The 17,952-nt window shown below is 48.9% G+C and overlaps 1 protein-coding gene across 2 annotated transcripts in view; it reads left to right on the top strand.

Annotated features, from left to right (window-relative positions):
* The window catches only part of NPAS2 (neuronal PAS domain protein 2), a 158,469-nt gene that overhangs the window by 121,632 nt on the left and 18,885 nt on the right, over positions 1 to 17,952 (top strand). For both annotated transcript variants that reach the window (XM_041756923.1, XM_041756924.1), the window contains exons 8-14: positions 6,159 to 6,277; positions 6,974 to 7,056; positions 7,814 to 7,920; positions 10,220 to 10,367; positions 12,760 to 12,844; positions 15,934 to 16,075; positions 16,573 to 16,682. In XM_041756923.1, coding sequence (XP_041612857.1) covers positions 6,159 to 6,277; positions 6,974 to 7,056; positions 7,814 to 7,920; positions 10,220 to 10,367; positions 12,760 to 12,844; positions 15,934 to 16,075; positions 16,573 to 16,682 — 794 coding nt within the window. The remainder of the gene's footprint in view (positions 1 to 6,158; positions 6,278 to 6,973; positions 7,057 to 7,813; positions 7,921 to 10,219; positions 10,368 to 12,759; positions 12,845 to 15,933; positions 16,076 to 16,572; positions 16,683 to 17,952) is intronic.

Here is a 17,952-nt window from a genome sequence, read left to right as displayed (position 1 = left end):
CACATAGACAAAGACGCCATCTGCTTGCCTGCTAACCCAAATAACTGCTCAGAATATGTCTGGCTCTGTCACCGGGATGAGTAGACCCAGTTTGGAATTCGAAGTGTGGAGAGGAATAAAAGCACTTTGCCCCTTTTCCCTTGTTAACGAGATTAAACTCTAATTGGACATTTCTAGACTCCCCAGCCAATTGTGTCACCTTACCCCTTTACCTCCAAACCTCTCCATTCATCGTGGCTGTGCAGACATGGCCACTGTTGCCCCAAGTACGTCAACAAAATGGAACTTCCCCTGCTTCAATATTTGCACATCTTGGTCACTCCTTAGGGCTTCATCATTTGCTACAGATGTTCAAGGGAGAGGAGACAGAAGACAGGATTTCACATCTTTCACCTAGATTTTTTAATAAACGTGAAGAAGTATGTGTCAGGAAATGGGACGAGAAAACAGCTTTCCTAGAACTGTTTCACTTTAGGACAGTTTCTAACCAAGTCCATGGAAAGCTTCCTGAAGGAATCTGAGCTGAAATACAGAACTACATGTCTCCTCCTCTTCCCATAAAAAAAGCCTACTCTCTGATCTTGGTCATGTGCCCTGGAGATTCAGAGAGGATTCCTGGTGGGAGCAGCCCCTGGTCTACCTCTACTCTGCACGTCATTTCCAGAATAGGGGTGAAATGACCTGACTTTATTCAGAGCTATATGTGTCTCAGAACTGATTTTTTTTAAACCCCTTGGACAAACACACAGTTCCAAATTTTTCCTTCTCCAGTTATATAGAGGAGCCCCTGGGTTCCTCTTTCAACGCCCACCCATGGTCCCATCCCACCCCACCCCCACTTTTCTGGGAAAGGAACTGGCCAGATGAGTTTCAAAGGCATAATGAACAGGCTTTGCTTTCAGGGGTCCTAACAAACAGGTTGCAGGTCCTGAAACATAAGTTCATGCCAGGAAGAAGGCAATCCTCTATTTAAGCCCTTGTTCCTCCCCCAGACTTGGATTTAAATGTGCATCTGACTGAAATCCAGAAAGCAGTATTTCAAAAGTTGCTGGTGTGGTTCCAAATAGGTCACCCTCAGCAAACATTCCACTCTGGGCTTTCCAGAAACCACACACCAGAGTATAAAAGTCTCCCTGCCCTCATTTTACCTATCTGCCTCTAACCACACAACCAGATTTGAAATACTGGCAGAAAGGGAGGCTTTTCAGCTTACGACACTGGATTCCGTATGTTCCGTGGGATTTCTGTAGGTTGCCTCGTTTTATGGCTTTGGGGGTTTTGTTTTTTGTTCTCCGGAGCTGAATTGAGATTTCTCAGTTAGGGGAACAAATCCATGCCCGCCAGACCTCACTGAGAATGGAGACGTTGAGTTTAGCACAGGAAGGACAGCTTCGGGGAAGGAATGTCCCCTTCGGCCCGTGCACAGGCCCCCAGGAGCAAGAAGCAGAGTGTCCCCTCCACCCCGACGAGGAAGTGCCACATCCCTCTCTGGCAGCGGGCATTGCTGCCAAATTAGATTGCAGAGGAATTAAGATGGCAATAAAGAACAAATTGCTACCCAAGGGCATCGTCCTGCCTGAGCATCTAGAGTCCACACCGAAATGGAGCAGTGAGGAATGGTCACACATTTATCAGACACGTCCCCCTGCCCGTTTCAGCCTGCGAGCAGGGCTCTTCTGTAGAGGTTGTGCAGTAATTGTGATAAAACTGTGCACAAGACGTCCACTTGGAGGACAGGGGGTGGCAGCCTGTAGGAAGTTCACTTCCCTGAGCCTACGAATCATCTGGCCCTGTCCACACCAACCATCTGGCGGATATCTTGTCAACACCATTACAACCTCCTGGCCCCCCAAAATACTCATTTTAATTAACGCCAAGGGGAAGAAGAAATATTTAAGCGAGACATAGATTTTCCGGGCTGAGTCATTTTTTCAATCCAGCAAACTGCAAACCCTTAGCTTTTCCGTGTGGCTCTCAGCTTCTCTCCAAGCTTGTTCTTTCTTTCCGATGCCAAACAGAACCGGCAGAAAGAAACCCAAAAACCCGGCGGGATTATTTCTCGGCGGGCTGTTCTAAGAACCCGGTAACCCGGCGGTTCAGAACCCATCAGGTGACGCGGATCGTGCTGTGCAGAGACAAGAGAAGCGCCTGAACAGAGGGCTTAATGAGCAGGAGGTGATTTCTCGTGAATGTGCAGGAAATGATTTTTTTCCTTCACAGCCCAATGCTCTAGCCCAGACGTTTTGGATATTTATCATAAATGGGATTTAAGAATGTTTTCCTTCCCTTAGCAAGCCTCCTCCCTGATGGTTGCACGTCTTCCTGGATACCTTTCGGCTTTGAATTTGCGTTTGTTCCAGGAAGTGCTGAGAAAGCTATTTGTCACTCCCCGTGTGCACGATTCGTGTGTTTTCCTACAGCTGTTGCAACTAATTTATCATAAGCAGGCCATCTCTGATCAGAATGCTTAATTGTTTAGGCCTGATGACTGCACCAGTACTGAGGCACAGTCGGTACCTCTCTTTCCTTTTGTTTCTGCGCCTTTGCTGTGAGCCACATTCACTACCCCACCTCGCTGCTTCTCTGTCCTTTCCTACCTCTTTGCAAACACATCTCACACCACCCGAGGCCTCCCGGCCCCCTCGGTCAGCCTATGTTCTTATGACTGACTCGGGAGGTCACTTTTGTCATCAGACAGACTTGGAAGCCGACCCCAGGGGCCAAGCGAGACAGACTTTAATCACTCCTGTTCTCTCAAGAACCTCGGGGCCCTCTCATGTTCCTGTTCGGAATCCCTAGAGTGCCAGCCCGAGGCAAAATTCTTCCAGGGTCTCTAAAATTAGAGGCTGTGATGAAAGGTTCAGGAGCAAAAAGGGGCTCCCTCACCCCGATCCTTTTAGTAGGAAGACCAAAAGCAGACCATCATCTTGCAGCTTTCCAAGCTTGAGGCTCACCTGTGCTGTTCTCACAGAGTGGTGACTGCTGCTGATGATTTGCAGCAGACCCTGCCCAGGTCCTTCTGACCTGGGTAAATGTACTGATAGGGCGGTGAGCAAGCCCAAGTGCCAGTGGGACCCCGGGCCATGCTCCCTGGGCACCTTCCCACAGTGAGCCAGTCGCCAGCAGCACCAGGCTGGGCCACCTGGGGTCTCATGGCCTGTGTGTTAGGCGGGATCAGAAGGTGACTTCCCCAGCCGGGTCTTAAGCTGTGGTTTGGATGTGCAGTGGAAGGTCATCTCACCAGAGACACATTCAGCAACCACACATTGAGCACCTGCTGTGTGCAAGATGCCTGCTCAGAGCGGGAGACAAAGAACTAGACCTAGTTCCTGCCATGGGGAAACCTATCTCTTTAGCTTGGGGCAGGCGGAAGATCAATTTCAAGTAAGATGACCCTAGGAGCAAAAAAATGTAGCAAGAAATCATTGCTTTTATCTGTGGCATGCGTGCTGTGCGTGTGTGAGTGTCTTGGAGTGGTGGAAGAAAGGAGAAGTCTGAAAGACTGAAGTCTGAAAGGCAGAGACCTGATAAATAGGGCTGTGCCGGCATCGACCGATTAATCCTTCCAAGAGACTCGGGAAGCCAGCTGTAATTAGATATGTTTTTTCTATTACTTAAATTGAAACAACTAATTAAATCCTTAATTAATGTTTTTTAACTACCTTGGGATAAGAAGTGCCAGAGAAGTTATTCTAAGTGCTAAATATTACCATGAAGTCCCAGGGAGCAGGTTGCTCCTGTGTTGACTCTGGAATCTGCTAGGAGGTTCCTGCTGTGAATAAAAGTCATTTGAAACAGAGTCGGCAAAATGTTTCAAGTATCTTCTTCCCCTTGACTTCCCCCAAGGTTTTCCCCTTGGCCTGTGTTAAAACTTTCATCCTTGATTTACCATCACCTTTGATCAAGCCCTCTGCTGCTTCTGGTCTGGGGGGAGAGGGCTCATTTAGAAGAGGAGCTTGCCTGGTTCTGGAGCCCTCTGTAAAGTATCTAGCTTCTCCAGTGCAGGCTGTAAGCAATAATGAAATTTCCCCCGTGGGGAGCATTTTCATCTTTAAAACCTTAGCAGCTCTAAAAGGACTGATAAAACTGCATTGGGAGGCAGCCAGGCCAGCAGTAAGCTCTGCAGAACATTCACTTAATTTCCATGGTCTCTGCCCCTTGAAGAAATTGTTAGGGGCTGGGGTTTCCCTGCCCTGTGCTCCTTCTGTCCCTCTGCCTTCCTCATGGTAAATCACTGATGAAGGAAGGCACTTATTGACAGAGACCATGGATCATTCCAGCAAGGCGCATGATTTAGAGACAAATGAGAGAGACTGTCTTAAAATTCCCCAGAAATCCTCGGAAGTTTGCTTAGAAGGCCTAGAAAAGAGTAGAGAGGATTTTATTAGGTCTTTATCCGGCAGGTGATGTCTCTTGGATTCAAGCTGAGAGGATGTTTCACATCTGGGAAATTTGTTAATATCTTTTTCTATTATGCAGATGTTCACATCTGCAGACCCCTCCCCACCGTGGGATTGCTTTCGTTTCCCCTGGTGAGTGCCTTGGCTCACCCCACTCATTAATCTGCAGTTGTCTAAGCCAGCTAATGACAGATGTAAAGTCTCTAGGGACCACTATTTCCTACTTTGCCCCCTTTATATTCATGTTTGGAAACATTTATATTAATATTTATGTGAATGCATTCGGAGAATATGCTTGGTAAAATGAATTTATTCATGTAAGTGGATAGAAGACCACATTATAGAATCACTTAGAAACCTACGAACATATAAAACAAAAATTATTGGAAAGCTAAAATCCAAAGAAAGTCTTGCAGATTTCATTTTAGAATGCATTTCATTTTCTGTTGCTTTATATGTGCTCAAATTGGAAAAGACAACTATGTTTAAATCTACAAGTTCAGAAATGTATTTAGAATTCAGGATCTAGTTCAGGATATAATCAACTACATTTGAAAAAGAAAGAGGTAGTATAGATTATCTAGCATAATGATCCTCCACGCCGGCTGCACGGTAGTAAATGTGGGGAGCTTTTAAAAGTGCCAGTGCCTGCGCTTCACACCCAGAGTTCCTGAGTTAGCTGATCTGGGAATGGGGTCTGGGCAGCTGGAGGCCACGTAGCAGTCCCAGGGAATCTGGTGTGTAGCCAAGTTCGAGAATTCCACATACATGGTCCACTGACTTTTCGCATACTTAACAGGGTTCTTTTTCCCACTGAGCACGCTCCATCTAAAATAGCAGAATTGGTCTTTGGCCCAAAAGGTAAAGCAGGTCACCACAGTTCACCGTGAAGCCAAGTCTGTAGCTCCCGGGGAAGATGGCAGCTGAGACCAGCTGGCACCTCCCTAGAGGGAGCACGAGCCTTGAACAATCCTCTGTCTGCCCCATGAGAACTCCAAGCTTGGAGTCGGAAGACCTGGGCAGAGTCCTTGCTCTGTTGTTACTTCTCTGAGTGACCGTGCTTAATGCATGTGGCCTTTCTGGGCCTCAGCTGCCTCACCTGTAGCATGAGGAAAGTCATGCCTTCCCAGACTTCCCAGGGAGAATAATAAGGCACTTGTGAACAGGCCTGTCCCCTGTGCAGAGCTACAGAACAAGCAAGTTTGTGGTGGACACTGTGCCTCTGGGGATCACCCTGGGATCCCAGGGGCCACCCTGGATCACATCGGCCAAGCCCAACACCAGCCTGGCTCCTGATGTGGAGTTTCAGGGTGGAAGCCCTTGAATCCCAGGTGTGCTGTGCCAGGACCAGGGGCGGGTGGGGGGGTCAGCAAACACCAGGGGCCCATCAAATCAGAAACTACGCCTGACTGTGGAGCCCACCCCGGGGTGAGAATGCAGGCCCTTCCTGCAGAGCGAGGCTGCCTTCTATTCCCAGCACAACAGTCTAAGTGGCCGTAGGGCTGCTGGAAACGAGAGGCAGGGTGGTCTGTCGGCTACTCGGATTCCAGCTCTGTTCAGCTATATTACCCCAGCAGCCCTGGCCCCCCACTTCCTGCAGGTACTAGCACCACCCTGACCCAGGTGTCCTGTGGCACGAATCAAGTGAGTGAATGTTCTTGAAGCCCTGAGCTGGTGCTGGCTGAGAGTGATGCCAGGTAGGGGTCAGCTGCTGTGCCACACAGGGCTAACCTGTCTGTCTGTCCTCTCCCGCCCCAGTGCCTAGCCCCTCTTGTAATGGCTTTGACAGCACCCTTTCAAGACCCTGCCGGGTGCCGCTAGGAAAGGAGGTCTGCTTCATCGCCACCGTTCGTCTGGCAACACCACAATTCTTAAAGGCAAGTATCTGGGGGAGAATTTGTCATGTGGCAGTAGTACAACTGAGTCACGCTTAGTTACAGTGAATTAAGCATCTTCGTGGAAAAGAATAAGATTGCAATGACGTTGTCACTGACTTTGAAAAGTTGAAATGTCTGGTTCCATACCTGTGACAGCCGCACATGCCCCTTGCCCCACCTCTGGTTTCCTTCCAGCTATTTTGCTGGAAGGCAATGTCAGCTGCCACTCAGCCTGCAGAAATGCTCCTCTGCAGCTCTGTAGACCCTCCTACCTTTCACACCAACCCTAATACCACTCAGGGCAGGCCGAGGTGAGGACCAAGCGTCAAAACCAAGGGTTTGTCCGTATTCTCTCATCCGTGATTGCTTTAACATCCGTGGCATGAATGTTGAGTTAAATTAGTCATTCAAATTCAGATGAAAAGCCTTTTTCCACATGTTTACCACACTTGTAGATAATGGGAAGGGAGTGGTGTGACATTTTGGCTCTTAGGTATTTTTCCCCAGCTCGTGAAATAAATTTAGTATCAGCTAATACTGAAATTAGCTACAGATGATGAGTTTCAGTCCAACACAACTTGGAGACTGGCTGTAAATGATTTTAACTTCTGTTATCCCTCTACCATGAGTTCTTGAACAAACCTAGGGTGAGCATCTGGCACTCCGAGCAACATTTTTTTTCCCCTTCTAATACAGGAAATGTGCATAGTTGACGAACCCTTAGAGGAATTCACTTCAAGGCATAGCTTGGAATGGAAATTTTTATTTCTGGATCACAGGTTTGTGAAAAGAAAAACATATTTGGGTTGGGTCCTTTTCAAGTGTTTGTTTGCATGAGCCAGGCTCTCCTTGGGAGAGAAAAGTCGGGCCTGGTCCCTTCGAGGAGAGGGCTTTCTGGCAGCAGGAAAAATCGTTCCTAGCCAAGAGTGAGGTGGCTTCCCTTCAACTGCAAGTTGTCCATGGATATGTTCTTTGTTTGGGTCAGAGCATCTCAGGAGAGCCAGGTGCCACAGCCCGGGGACATCTTTGGGAGACCCACACCCCCACCCCTTCGGGACCCTCTCCAGTTCCCAGGAAGGCAGGAGCAGATGGGAGAGAAACTTTTCATCTTAATTTCTCTCAACACCCTTTTGTCCCTTTCATTCAATCTTCTTTCTTCTATAACATTTTTCACAGTTGAAGGATGAGAAATCTCCCCTCACCACCCTTTAATTTTTTTATTACGCTTTGGGGTTGGACTGACCCAGTCTATAGCTATTTTTAATTGTTCAGTCATGATAAAGTTTATTATCATTTAACCCAGGTGATGTCAGTAAAACCAAGTATCTAAATGCCAAAAAGCTTGAGCACTTTGGAAGACACAGCCTCTCTGGTTTGAACCACTGTGAAACCATCTTCCTGTCCTCCTTCTTGAGAAATGAGGCCTCTGTGTTGATTGTTAAGTGTGCCAACTGTACCCCCTCTGTATTGAGGTGTTGCCGCGGTGAGTCCGGGCGGGTACTCGCTCTCTGATGAACTATCCCCATTGTTTGGCAGAGCCCCTCCGATCATAGGATACCTGCCTTTTGAAGTTTTGGGGACCTCGGGCTATGACTACTACCACATTGATGATCTGGAGCTCCTGGCCAGGTGCCACCAGCACTGTGAGTATCGCACACCCAGCCCCAGGCCTAAAGGCCTCCAGTAGCCTCCACAGGAGCCCTGACAGCAGGGCCCTGGGGCCCTGGAAGTCTGCTTATTATCTGGTTTCTTTTGAAGGAGGAAGACTGTTTTCTCTGAAATGATGTAGGAGTGTGGTGGAGGTCCTTATGTGGTTTGCCCCCAGGTTGTGCTTTCACCTGGAATTGACTTTGCTCTGCCTCCTCCTACCCCCCAGCACCTTCCAGCACCTTCCAGCACCCCTTAGATATGCAAGCTATTTTAATCCTACTTAAGAAAATAAGATGATGATGGTCGTTTTTTCTAAGTTAATGCTATACATTTCAAATACTGAATTTACATCACTGCTTTTTGTCAACCGACCTATATTGGCCACCAAGCTAGAAGTCAGAGAGCTAGGCCCAGGACATAATGATGATCAGAATCTCCTTGCTGTTCTGCAGGAGCAAGGTCTAATGGAAAAGCAGAAATAGGTGACATTATAGGATGCTGTCCCTGCATTGGAGGGGACGTGCTCAGGATACTGGGGGGCTTGCCTGGCTGGGGAGGGGACCAGGGGAGGCTCTCTGCTGCAGAAGATAAGGGGAAGGGCACCTGGGTGGCTCAGTGGTTGAGCATCTGCCTTGGGCTCAGGTTGTGATCCCGGGCTCAGGTCCCAGGATTGAGTCCCCAGGGAGCCTGCCTCTTCCTCTGCCTGTGTCTCTGCCTCTCTCTGTGTCTCTTGTGAATAAATAAAATATTAAAAGAGAGAGAAAGAGAGAGATAAGGGGAGCTAGACTCATGATGTGGGAGGGAGGGAGAATTAGCATATCTGGGTTCTCACTTAGCAAGAGGAGTCAAGAATTAACCACTTACAGCCGTATTTTCAGTGCCAAGTCCTAGCTTTAAACAGGAACTTTTGTAGTCATACTGACTTATGGATCCTGACACATGATTTGACCACTAACACTATATTTTGAGAGACGTGCCGTCTGTCGTGCCCTTGAGAACTTTCTCTTCTCTGCTCTTCTCCTCAACGGAAGACAAGGCTCGAGTTCCATCAGGATCCCCTTTAGAATCTGAGGCAAATCTTTAAAACTTGAACCCCTTGCTCCACAAAGGGTGGTCCTTGAGCAGCAGCAGAGTCATCACAAGGGGTGGGTTAGCCTTGTAGGCTCTCAGGCCTCTCCACCAGGCCTGCAGGATCAGAACAGCCATTTTGACAAGCTCCTCAAGTGACTCCTGGGTACCAGGAAAGTTTGAGAAGCAGGGTTACCTCAAGCCTCGGCTGCATCTGACCCTTCTGAGGAAGCAAGTCCATCCTGGTTGTAGAATTACCTTCATCTTCTGAAGGACTTGCCCCAGGGCTCAGGCTAGATCTTCTCACTCTGGAGCTCGGCTTCCCACCTCTTCAGAGATCGCCTTCTCTGAGGCAGTGGCTCCCTTTGTAGCTGTAGTTTTCTAGCTGTGATATCTGTTAACTGTTTGCAGAAAGAGGTGCTAAACTCCAGCCACCAGGGCAATGAAACCCAAATTGTCCTCCCCTAAACCCACAGTCCCTCCCAGCCTCCCGCCCTCCAACAGCCCTGGGGTGGTGAGGCCTGAGGTGGAAGGCAGCTGGAGCTGACTCCCGCATTCAGGGCTGTGTACACTCAGCATGAATTGCTAACTGACGGCCGCACGATCCCTCCAGAGGTTGCAGGCTGTCAGGTCTATTTGGGGCCTAGCTCTCCCAGTATCTGGATTGTTTCTTCCATCCTTGGCTCCTGCAGCTCCAAAGACAGGTCCACCTGCGGTGGACAAACCTGTCCCCCTTTGTCACTAAACTCCAGTTAGGGAATCTGCCCTTGTCTGGGGCTCTTTTGAGCCTTTGAGCATCTGGGGAAGCATGCAGGTGGTTCTCCCATGATTTAAGAATTCAGTATTATTTACCAGGATCCTGATAGTCACTTAAAATACAGCATACCCGGGGAAATCAACAATGTTGGGCACTGGGTTTGTGTGTGTGTGTGTGTGTGTGTGTGTTTAAGATTTTACTTACTTATTCATGAGAGACACACAAAGAGAGAGGCAGAGACATGGGCAGAGGGAGAAGCAGGCTCCCTGCGCAGAGCCCAATGCAGAACTCGATTCTAGGACCCCGGGATCACGACCTGAGCCAAAGGCAGGCGCTCAACCACTGAGCCACCCAGGCGTCCTGGGCACTGTGTTTTCAAAGGCTTATATTTTTCACAGTAATTTCTGGGGGGAAGATCATTTTCATATCAATGTTTGCTACATGCAGACTCCGTTTTCTGCTAACAGTGATGCAGTTTGGTAAAGGGAAGTCCTGTTGCTACCGGTTTCTGACCAAGGGCCAGCAGTGGATCTGGCTGCAGACGCACTACTACATCACTTACCACCAGTGGAACTCCAAGCCCGAGTTCATCGTGTGCACACACTCGGTTGTCAGGTGAGGGCTGGGGCAGGGAGGGTGGGCAAGGCCCCTGACCGCTCAGATGGAGCCCCCACTACCTTGGTACTCTCAGCTGCTGAAGAGCAAGCAAGCCCTGAGCTCAAATTTTTCAGCAGGCCCGAGCTGTACCCTGCAGGTCACAGAATAGTCTCCAGAGCTCAGCTTCCTTCCAGGTACACAATCATCTCTGCTCCCCCTGCCTGGTGGTGGACTGAAGACTCAGGCCCCTCCACAAGCTTCATGCCCACTTTCAGGCTGCCAACATGTGGCTTAGTGATTTACTGCTTCCCTAACCTCCTTCCACATTTTCCCCTCATCTCCATTCATCCCCCAGCCTTCCCTTGTCACTGTTTTGAAAAGAAAATTAAGGGGCTCCTGGGTGGTTCAGTGGGTTAAGTGTCTGCGTTCAGCTCAGGTCATGATCCCAGGATCCTCAGATGAGCCCTGTATTGGGCTCCCTGCTCAGCAGAGAGTCTGCTTCTCCCTCTCCCTCTGCTTCTCCCCCATGCTTGTGTGCTCTCTCTCTCTCTCTCTCTCTCTCTCCCCCTCCCCCACCCTCCCTTTCTCCCTCCCTCCCTAAGACTTTATTTTCTTCTCTCTCTCAAATAAATGAAATCTTAAAAAGGGAGAGAAGAAAATTAAAATTTTACCTCTAAATAACTCACAGACCTAGTCCCCTTTATTTTTAATACATTAAAAACCCCTGCTGGCAACTGAGGCAGTGTTGGGAATAGAGCCTGGCTGCGAGTGGGAGAGGGTTCCAAGCAGTTCCCAGTGGCCTTAGGGAGCCCCCAGCTCAGGGGGGATAAGCAGAGCTTCCCGGGGAAGCTGCATACCCAGCATTTCCTAGATGCGGGCTGTGTAGGGTCACAGTTCCAAAGGTAGAGGAGAAATGTCATTCATGGGGTTTTTAACCCCTGACTGCAGAGATTTTAAGGACATCAATCAGTTTGAAACTGGTCTAGAGAAGAAGAACTTGTGAGCAGAGCAAAGAAAGAAAGGTTATATATAGTGTAGGCATGTATGTATATATGACAGATAATAGGTGGGTAGATATATATGTACACATAGATGCTATACATACTGCATTTTATATGTGTATACATCAAAGATAGATGATAGATAATAAGTAGGTAGGTGGGTAGATAAATGGAGAGATACCATGCATACATACACGCACACACACATGCATTTATGCAGTCCACAAGCAAATCTCTCTTATTTCAGTAAGTGGGGAGAAATGCTGGTCTTTCTTGCCAGTGACCCTGACCATCACACTGCATGCCACTCTCAGGGACTTGATCTTGGCTGCTCACCACCCCCTGGCACTTCAGCAGCCAGTGGTTTCCGATGACAGGCCTGTCCACCTACTGCCACCCAGCCTGGGCCTTTGCCGCCAGGGAAGGCTGGACGTCATCAACATTTTGGTCTTCAGACTCTGCCCTTGACCCTGCTCTTTCTCTCCATCCTCTACCTCCCAAATCTTGGGAATCTACTCTCAGAGAAAGTAGGAAGTAAACTAGTGAGTAAATAAGGTAACAAGCATTCCAGGGGCCCAAGAGCCACTGTCACTTCCCAAAGGCCCTCACCCAGCCTCTACCTCCACTCATGAAGCAGAGGCCACAGCTGGGGCCCTGCAGCCATCACCACAGTGAATGGATTTACCCATGCTATTTTCACAGTGGGTCCACAGACTAATCAGTACTCTGGGTCTGGATCTAGATTTGTTTGAGAGATAATGTTCAAAGGTTATAATTACTAGAAAAGTCATGTGTCACTTCCCTATGCACAGTCCAGACTGAGTACGTTTTAAGAAAAGCTTCTGATCATTCAAAGGCCGAGGCTTATCCTGTAGATGAAAATATGTTTCTAAAAACAATTACGTTTGGAAGTCTCAGGGCATGGGGAGAAGCTAAGTAAAGGACAAAGGGAATAAAAACATCCTGGAAAGAAAAATATTTTGAATATCACATTAGAAGTCACTCTGGTGGGGATCCCTGGGTGGCACAGCGGTTTGGCGCCTGCCTTTGGCCCAGGGCGCGATCCTGGAGACCCGGGATCGAATCCCACGTCGGGCTCCCGGTGCATGGAGCCTGCTTCTCCCTCTGCCTGTGTCTCTGCCTCTCTCTCTATCTCTCTGTGACTATCATAAATAAATAAAAATTAAAAAAAAAAATTAAAAAAAAAAAAAAAAAAGAAGTCACTCTGGTGGAATTTGGGCAGAGAATGAAACTCCTTCCTCAAACAGGTGATCAGACGAGCCTCCTTCGGGGTGACGATTCTGGGGTGGGTGTCACGTGGGGTACCTCGATGTATCACACAAGCCCTCTTTGCCGTTGCCATCTGGAATGTCCCACCTCCAGCTGTGGTCTCTTGATTTCCTGATCAGTTATGCAGATGTCCGGGTAGAAAGGAGGCAGGAGCTGGCTTTGGAAGACCCGCCCCCTGAGGCTGTCCACGCTTCGGCACTAAAGGTATGCTGATCCCCACCAGCTGGCCAAAGGCGAAGTTTGCCTAAGTAAGCTCTTCCATGAGTTGCTATAATAAAAGTAGTAATATTTGTATTTGCTACACTCCCAGTACCATTCAGTACATTTCCTGGGTGCTCACTTGTTTACCATCATGACATTCCTGTGAGGCAGGCACTGTTATTTTCCTCACCCTTCAGACGAGGCAGCACAGAAGCACACACAGGATTTAACTTGCATACCCGAGGGTCCTGAGGGTTAGAACTCACAGAGCTGTATAGGAAACAGACTCCAGGGATGCCTGGGTGGCTCGTGGTTGAGCATCTGCCTTCGTCTCAGGGCATGATCCCCAGGTCCTGGGATCGAGTCCTGCATCGGGCTCCCCACAGGGAGTCTGCTTCTGCCTCTGCCTATGTCTCTGCCTCTCTGTGTCTCTCATGAATAAATTAATAAATAATCTTGAAAGAAAGAAAGAAAGAAAGAAAGAAAGAAAGAAAGAAAGAAAGAAAGAAAGAAAGAAAGAAAGAAGAAAGAAAGAAAGAAAGAAAGAAAGAAAGAAAGAAAGAAAGAAAGAAAGAAAGAAAGAAAGAAAGAAAGGAACAAGTGAGCCTCTGGACTCAAAGCATGATTTAGCAACTTCCTATCCTTATGAAAGTGGCTATAATGAGTCCACTTGATATCTCTCCCAAAGATGAAAAGCTTATTCCTTCATCCCATTGAGGTGTGCAATAATGTGGGTGCCCCTGTCCTTCTCTTGGCCTAAGTGTTGACGTACTGCTTCCAGGACCCAGGCCTCCCACGAGGAGACTGCCCATCATACACGCCCCATATTGTCAGTCACAAGCTGCACGTTCTACGTCTGTGTCTGAAGGTCAACAGCTATGGTGGAACCAGCTTTGTGTCAGGGAGCTCTGCTAGTGAGGGATGTTTCCCTTCACAAAGCCTTACCTCCGACCCTCCTCTGCACTCAGCTCTCAGATCCCCTCTAGCCAGGCTTTCCCCATCTCTGTCCTGGTGTGTCAGACAACTGGAGGGAAACGTGCAAGCAGACCAGAGCCCTGTTCCTCAAAGGTCACTCTTCCAGCAGACAGATATGTTGGGAGAAAAAGAAAGAGAGTAAGGAAGGGAGGGAGCATTGTATTTCTTCAAAGCCAAGAAGCTATCCATTATAAGATCCACCATTATTTATCTCCCACTAAGAAAGAGAAGATGCTGTCGCCAATCTGTGAAATAAGGGTTTCCTTTCATCAGTTGGAAGACACATCCCAATTTCTGATATGTCAGAAAACATAGGGGAAAGCGTCTCTTATATTGGCGAAATGCGGTTCAAGTTCCAGGCTGCCCAGGGACCTAGAATCCAGACACTTTGGTCAGAAGCTGCCGCAGCAGCAGTAATACGATGAAAGCATCTCTGGTCCATGAGAGTTGAGTTGGAAGGAAGGAGAAATCCCCCATAAGGCCCAGAGAGCAGTCAGTGTCTTTGGCGAGCCTCCCCTGCTGGCATGCTACGTGGCCGTGTGTTCCATGGTGATCCATCACCAGCGCACTGGTACGACACACCTGTCATTGTTTATGGAAGCGTTTATTGCTCAGCTCTGTCATATAATGCATCGTGTATCATGTCCGAGAACAGAACTAAGCTGTCCATAGGCAGGTGTTAGACACACCATACATCACGGCTCGCGAACAGGCATAGTGTGCATCATCCAGTCAGAAATCTGTTCTGGAGGTTTCTGATCCTTTGAGAATCCTAGAACCCAGTGGAACTTCTCATAAACATGCACATGTGTGTAAACACACAAATACAATCTCAGCCCGCCCCCTTTTAAAGGAAAAGCTCTGGAACAATGCCTTTCAAACTATTAGTGCTAATGGACAATTTGTTTAATTTCAAATCTGTCACTGACCGATGCTTTTGTGAAATGCAAGTTCCCATGCTTGAGTGTGATGTGCACATGGCTATAGAAGTTTCTCAGAGCTTACTCTCATTGCCTGCACATATTTCTCTGCTGACCAGGAATGTGTAATTTGCAAACAGCCATGGGCCAAGGACCCCACTCTGAAAGGTGTATCTAGGGGAGACTCTGACCAAGCAGCAGAGCCTCACAGTTGACATTTAGCACAGCAAATCCAGGCACATCCTGTGATTCTGTTTTGCACAAAAGACCATAGGTCACATATCAGTCATTTCAGCCCTTCTCAGGCACATACACAGCATCCACCCTCCGGGGAGTCATGACTCAAAAGACAGAATAGCCATATAGACTCACACCCAGAGATTTAAGACCAATACCATGGGACATAGAACCTAGTGGATGCCAGGAACATCACCATCCTACTATGACTGGATAGGAGCGTGGCTTGGGAAAGCAAACATTATGTTTCTTCTTTAGCTTAAAAATTATCCTAACCCCTGTTTTCTTACACTTATGACACTAAGGAGTGCAGGATGGAAGGACCTCAGTGTTGGGAGGTCAAAGTTGCTTTCTCATCACACAATACTTGAAGCAGGGGCATCCTGGGATCCGGGATCAGTTAGGATCCAGGAACCAGTGGACAAGAGATCATTGACCCTTTGCCTATTCTCCACTCCAGGGCCCTGAGGCTGCAGAGGAGAAGCAGTGGGGAGACCGTGGTGGGAGGTGCTCTGAAGGGTCCAAAGGCATCTGTTTCATTGGAGTGTTAACAATCCAGCACACTAGCACCCTCATTTCTAGAACTTGCCTCTTCTCTCCTTCTGGGAAAGCCAAGATTCTGGGCAGTAAGGTGACAGTTTTAAGGAAAAAATAAAATGCAGCATCAGTTACGAAAATCTACAAAATCCAAATCCAAGGTGAGGAAGCGTAACAGATACTGCTTGTATAAGGCCACAAGCCTCTCAAAGATGCCTGGATTACATATATATACATATATTCTACCCAGATATGTCAGGATTTATTTCCAAATAGTTCTGATCTTTCTCCCTACACCCTCCAAATTTTCCCTCCTAGCTAGAGAAGAGCTAAAGTCACATAATTCATTCCCATCCTCTCGATGCTGAAATATGGATTGCATGTGTGTGTGTGCACGTGTGCGTGCATGCATGTCTGTTTCAGGACAAGGGCTCCAGCCTGGACCCTACGCAGCACTTTAATGCACTTGACGCTGGCACCTTGGGCCTTAACACCAGTCACTCACCATCGGTGTCCTCCAGAAGCTCCCACAAATCCTCGCACACGGCCATGTCAGAGCCCGCCTGTGAGTATGCCGACACGGATGGCAAGGGGGTGGGCGCCCCATGGGGGGCCAGGGCATAGGGGCCCAGGCCTGAGCAGATGGGGGCGGTCCCTGCCCACGGGGTGAAGCTGCCTTGCAGTTGGTACTCTTTCTTGCTTCCTTTCCCGCTGGCTTCCTGCCTTCCACCTCTCCGTGTGCTGGAGCCGCAGAAAGCAGGTGACACGCAGGCCAGCTAGTCTGGCCGGGTTTGGGTGACTCTGGTAAGGTGTGAGGTCAGGCAGTTGGTTGAACCGGGCGGTCATGAAGCTTGGGGATGGTTTGCTGGCGTCTCCCCGCTCCCAGGTGAGGTTGGAGGCTGATAGGACTTCTGTGCCTCTCACTCGGCTTCCGTTCATGCTGGCCTTCTTTTGTCAACCAGGCCCTTGTTACGTGGACACCATAGTCATTGTTCCCTTCTTTTGATAGGAAAGCCGTTTAGTATGTGTGAATCAGGAAGGTGATCGGTTGCTTTCTTCCAGCCACCCCGAGCAAGCTGATGGCAGAGGCCAGCACCACGGCTTTGCCGAGATCGGCTGCGCTGCCCCAAGAGCTCCCCGTGCCAGGGCTCAGCCAGGCAGCCACCATGCCGGTACGTGTGTGACTTTAAACTTCTCGGCCGGGGGTGCCATAGCGTGGTGGGGCTGACTAGGCCACAGGACAGCGTGCTGCGTCTTCCCAGAGAACTAGTTGTACGTAGAGATTGAGAGTGTAGGGTGGCAGGCAGGGGTGGGAAGCTAGGTAATTTAAGTGGCCACCAATCTGAAACATTTTTGCTCCAAAATTAACATGAATGTTATACTCAAAGAATGCAAAATCCAAAAGAGTTTTAAAGATTAAGCTGGAAACCTCAAACCAGGGATCACCCCCACCTCACCCCGGAGTCTCTGAGGATACACAGGATCCTTCCATTTGGGCTCCTGTTTCACTCCAGTGAAAATGTTTGAGATGTCTGTGTCAACAAAACAATACGTCTGCATATATCAGGCTGATACACACCAGACCTCTCCAGAAGGTCAGGGAAGGAGTGGCCTTCTAGAAAGCTTGCTGGCTATATGAAAAATCACTGATGTACAGTTCTCCAGGTATCTCTTGCCTCATAAGGGGTCACCCCAAACTTAGTGGTGTAAAGCAACAGTCCTTTCTCACGTTCATGGGATCCAAACAGAGCACAGTGGGGCTGACTCCTCTCTGCTGCCTGGTGTCCGAGGCCTTGCCAGCCTGGCCTGGAGAATCCACATCCCAGGTGGATCCGCACTCACCTCTGCCACCTGGGCTGGGCTGGGCTTGCTGAAGGCCACCAGGCCACCCACCCTCGACTCACACGGGCCTCTCCACACCTGGGAGCTGAGCTTCTCCCAGCACGGCGACTGGGCTCCAAGAAGAAATGTCTGGAGAGGGAGCTTTCCAGGAGAGCCAAGCAGAAGCTGCATGGCTTTCTATGACCTAGCCTCGGATGTCCCACCGTGTCATCTCTGCCATTCGTCTTGGGCAGAGCGGCCACAGCTCACTCACAGAGATGGGCCTAGACCTCCACCTCGGGATGGGAGAAGTGTGAAGAATTTCAGGGCCTGCATCCAGGTAGTCGCCAAATACCTCACACCCATCCCTCGCTGGCATTTCAGAGATGGGGGTGGATGTGCCACCTTCCTGCTTGCTGTCTCCCTGAAAGTTATGTACTTGAAAAGCTTGAGTGACATGTTTTATTTTCAAAACAAGCACGACAAAGGCCACTTTCTCCCCAACCACCTTTCAACAGGCTCATAAACCATGAACCCCATTCTTTTGGCAGTTAGCTGTCCAATAAAACTACCTTCTGCCACTGATGGAAGCACGGTCCTGGTCCCTGCCGCTGTGGGGAT

Source organism: Vulpes lagopus, chromosome 5 (assembly GCF_018345385.1).
Source record: "Vulpes lagopus strain Blue_001 chromosome 5, ASM1834538v1, whole genome shotgun sequence".
NCBI classification, from domain to species: domain Eukaryota; kingdom Metazoa; phylum Chordata; class Mammalia; order Carnivora; family Canidae; genus Vulpes; species Vulpes lagopus.
This window is presented reverse-complemented; position numbering and strand designations above follow the sequence as displayed.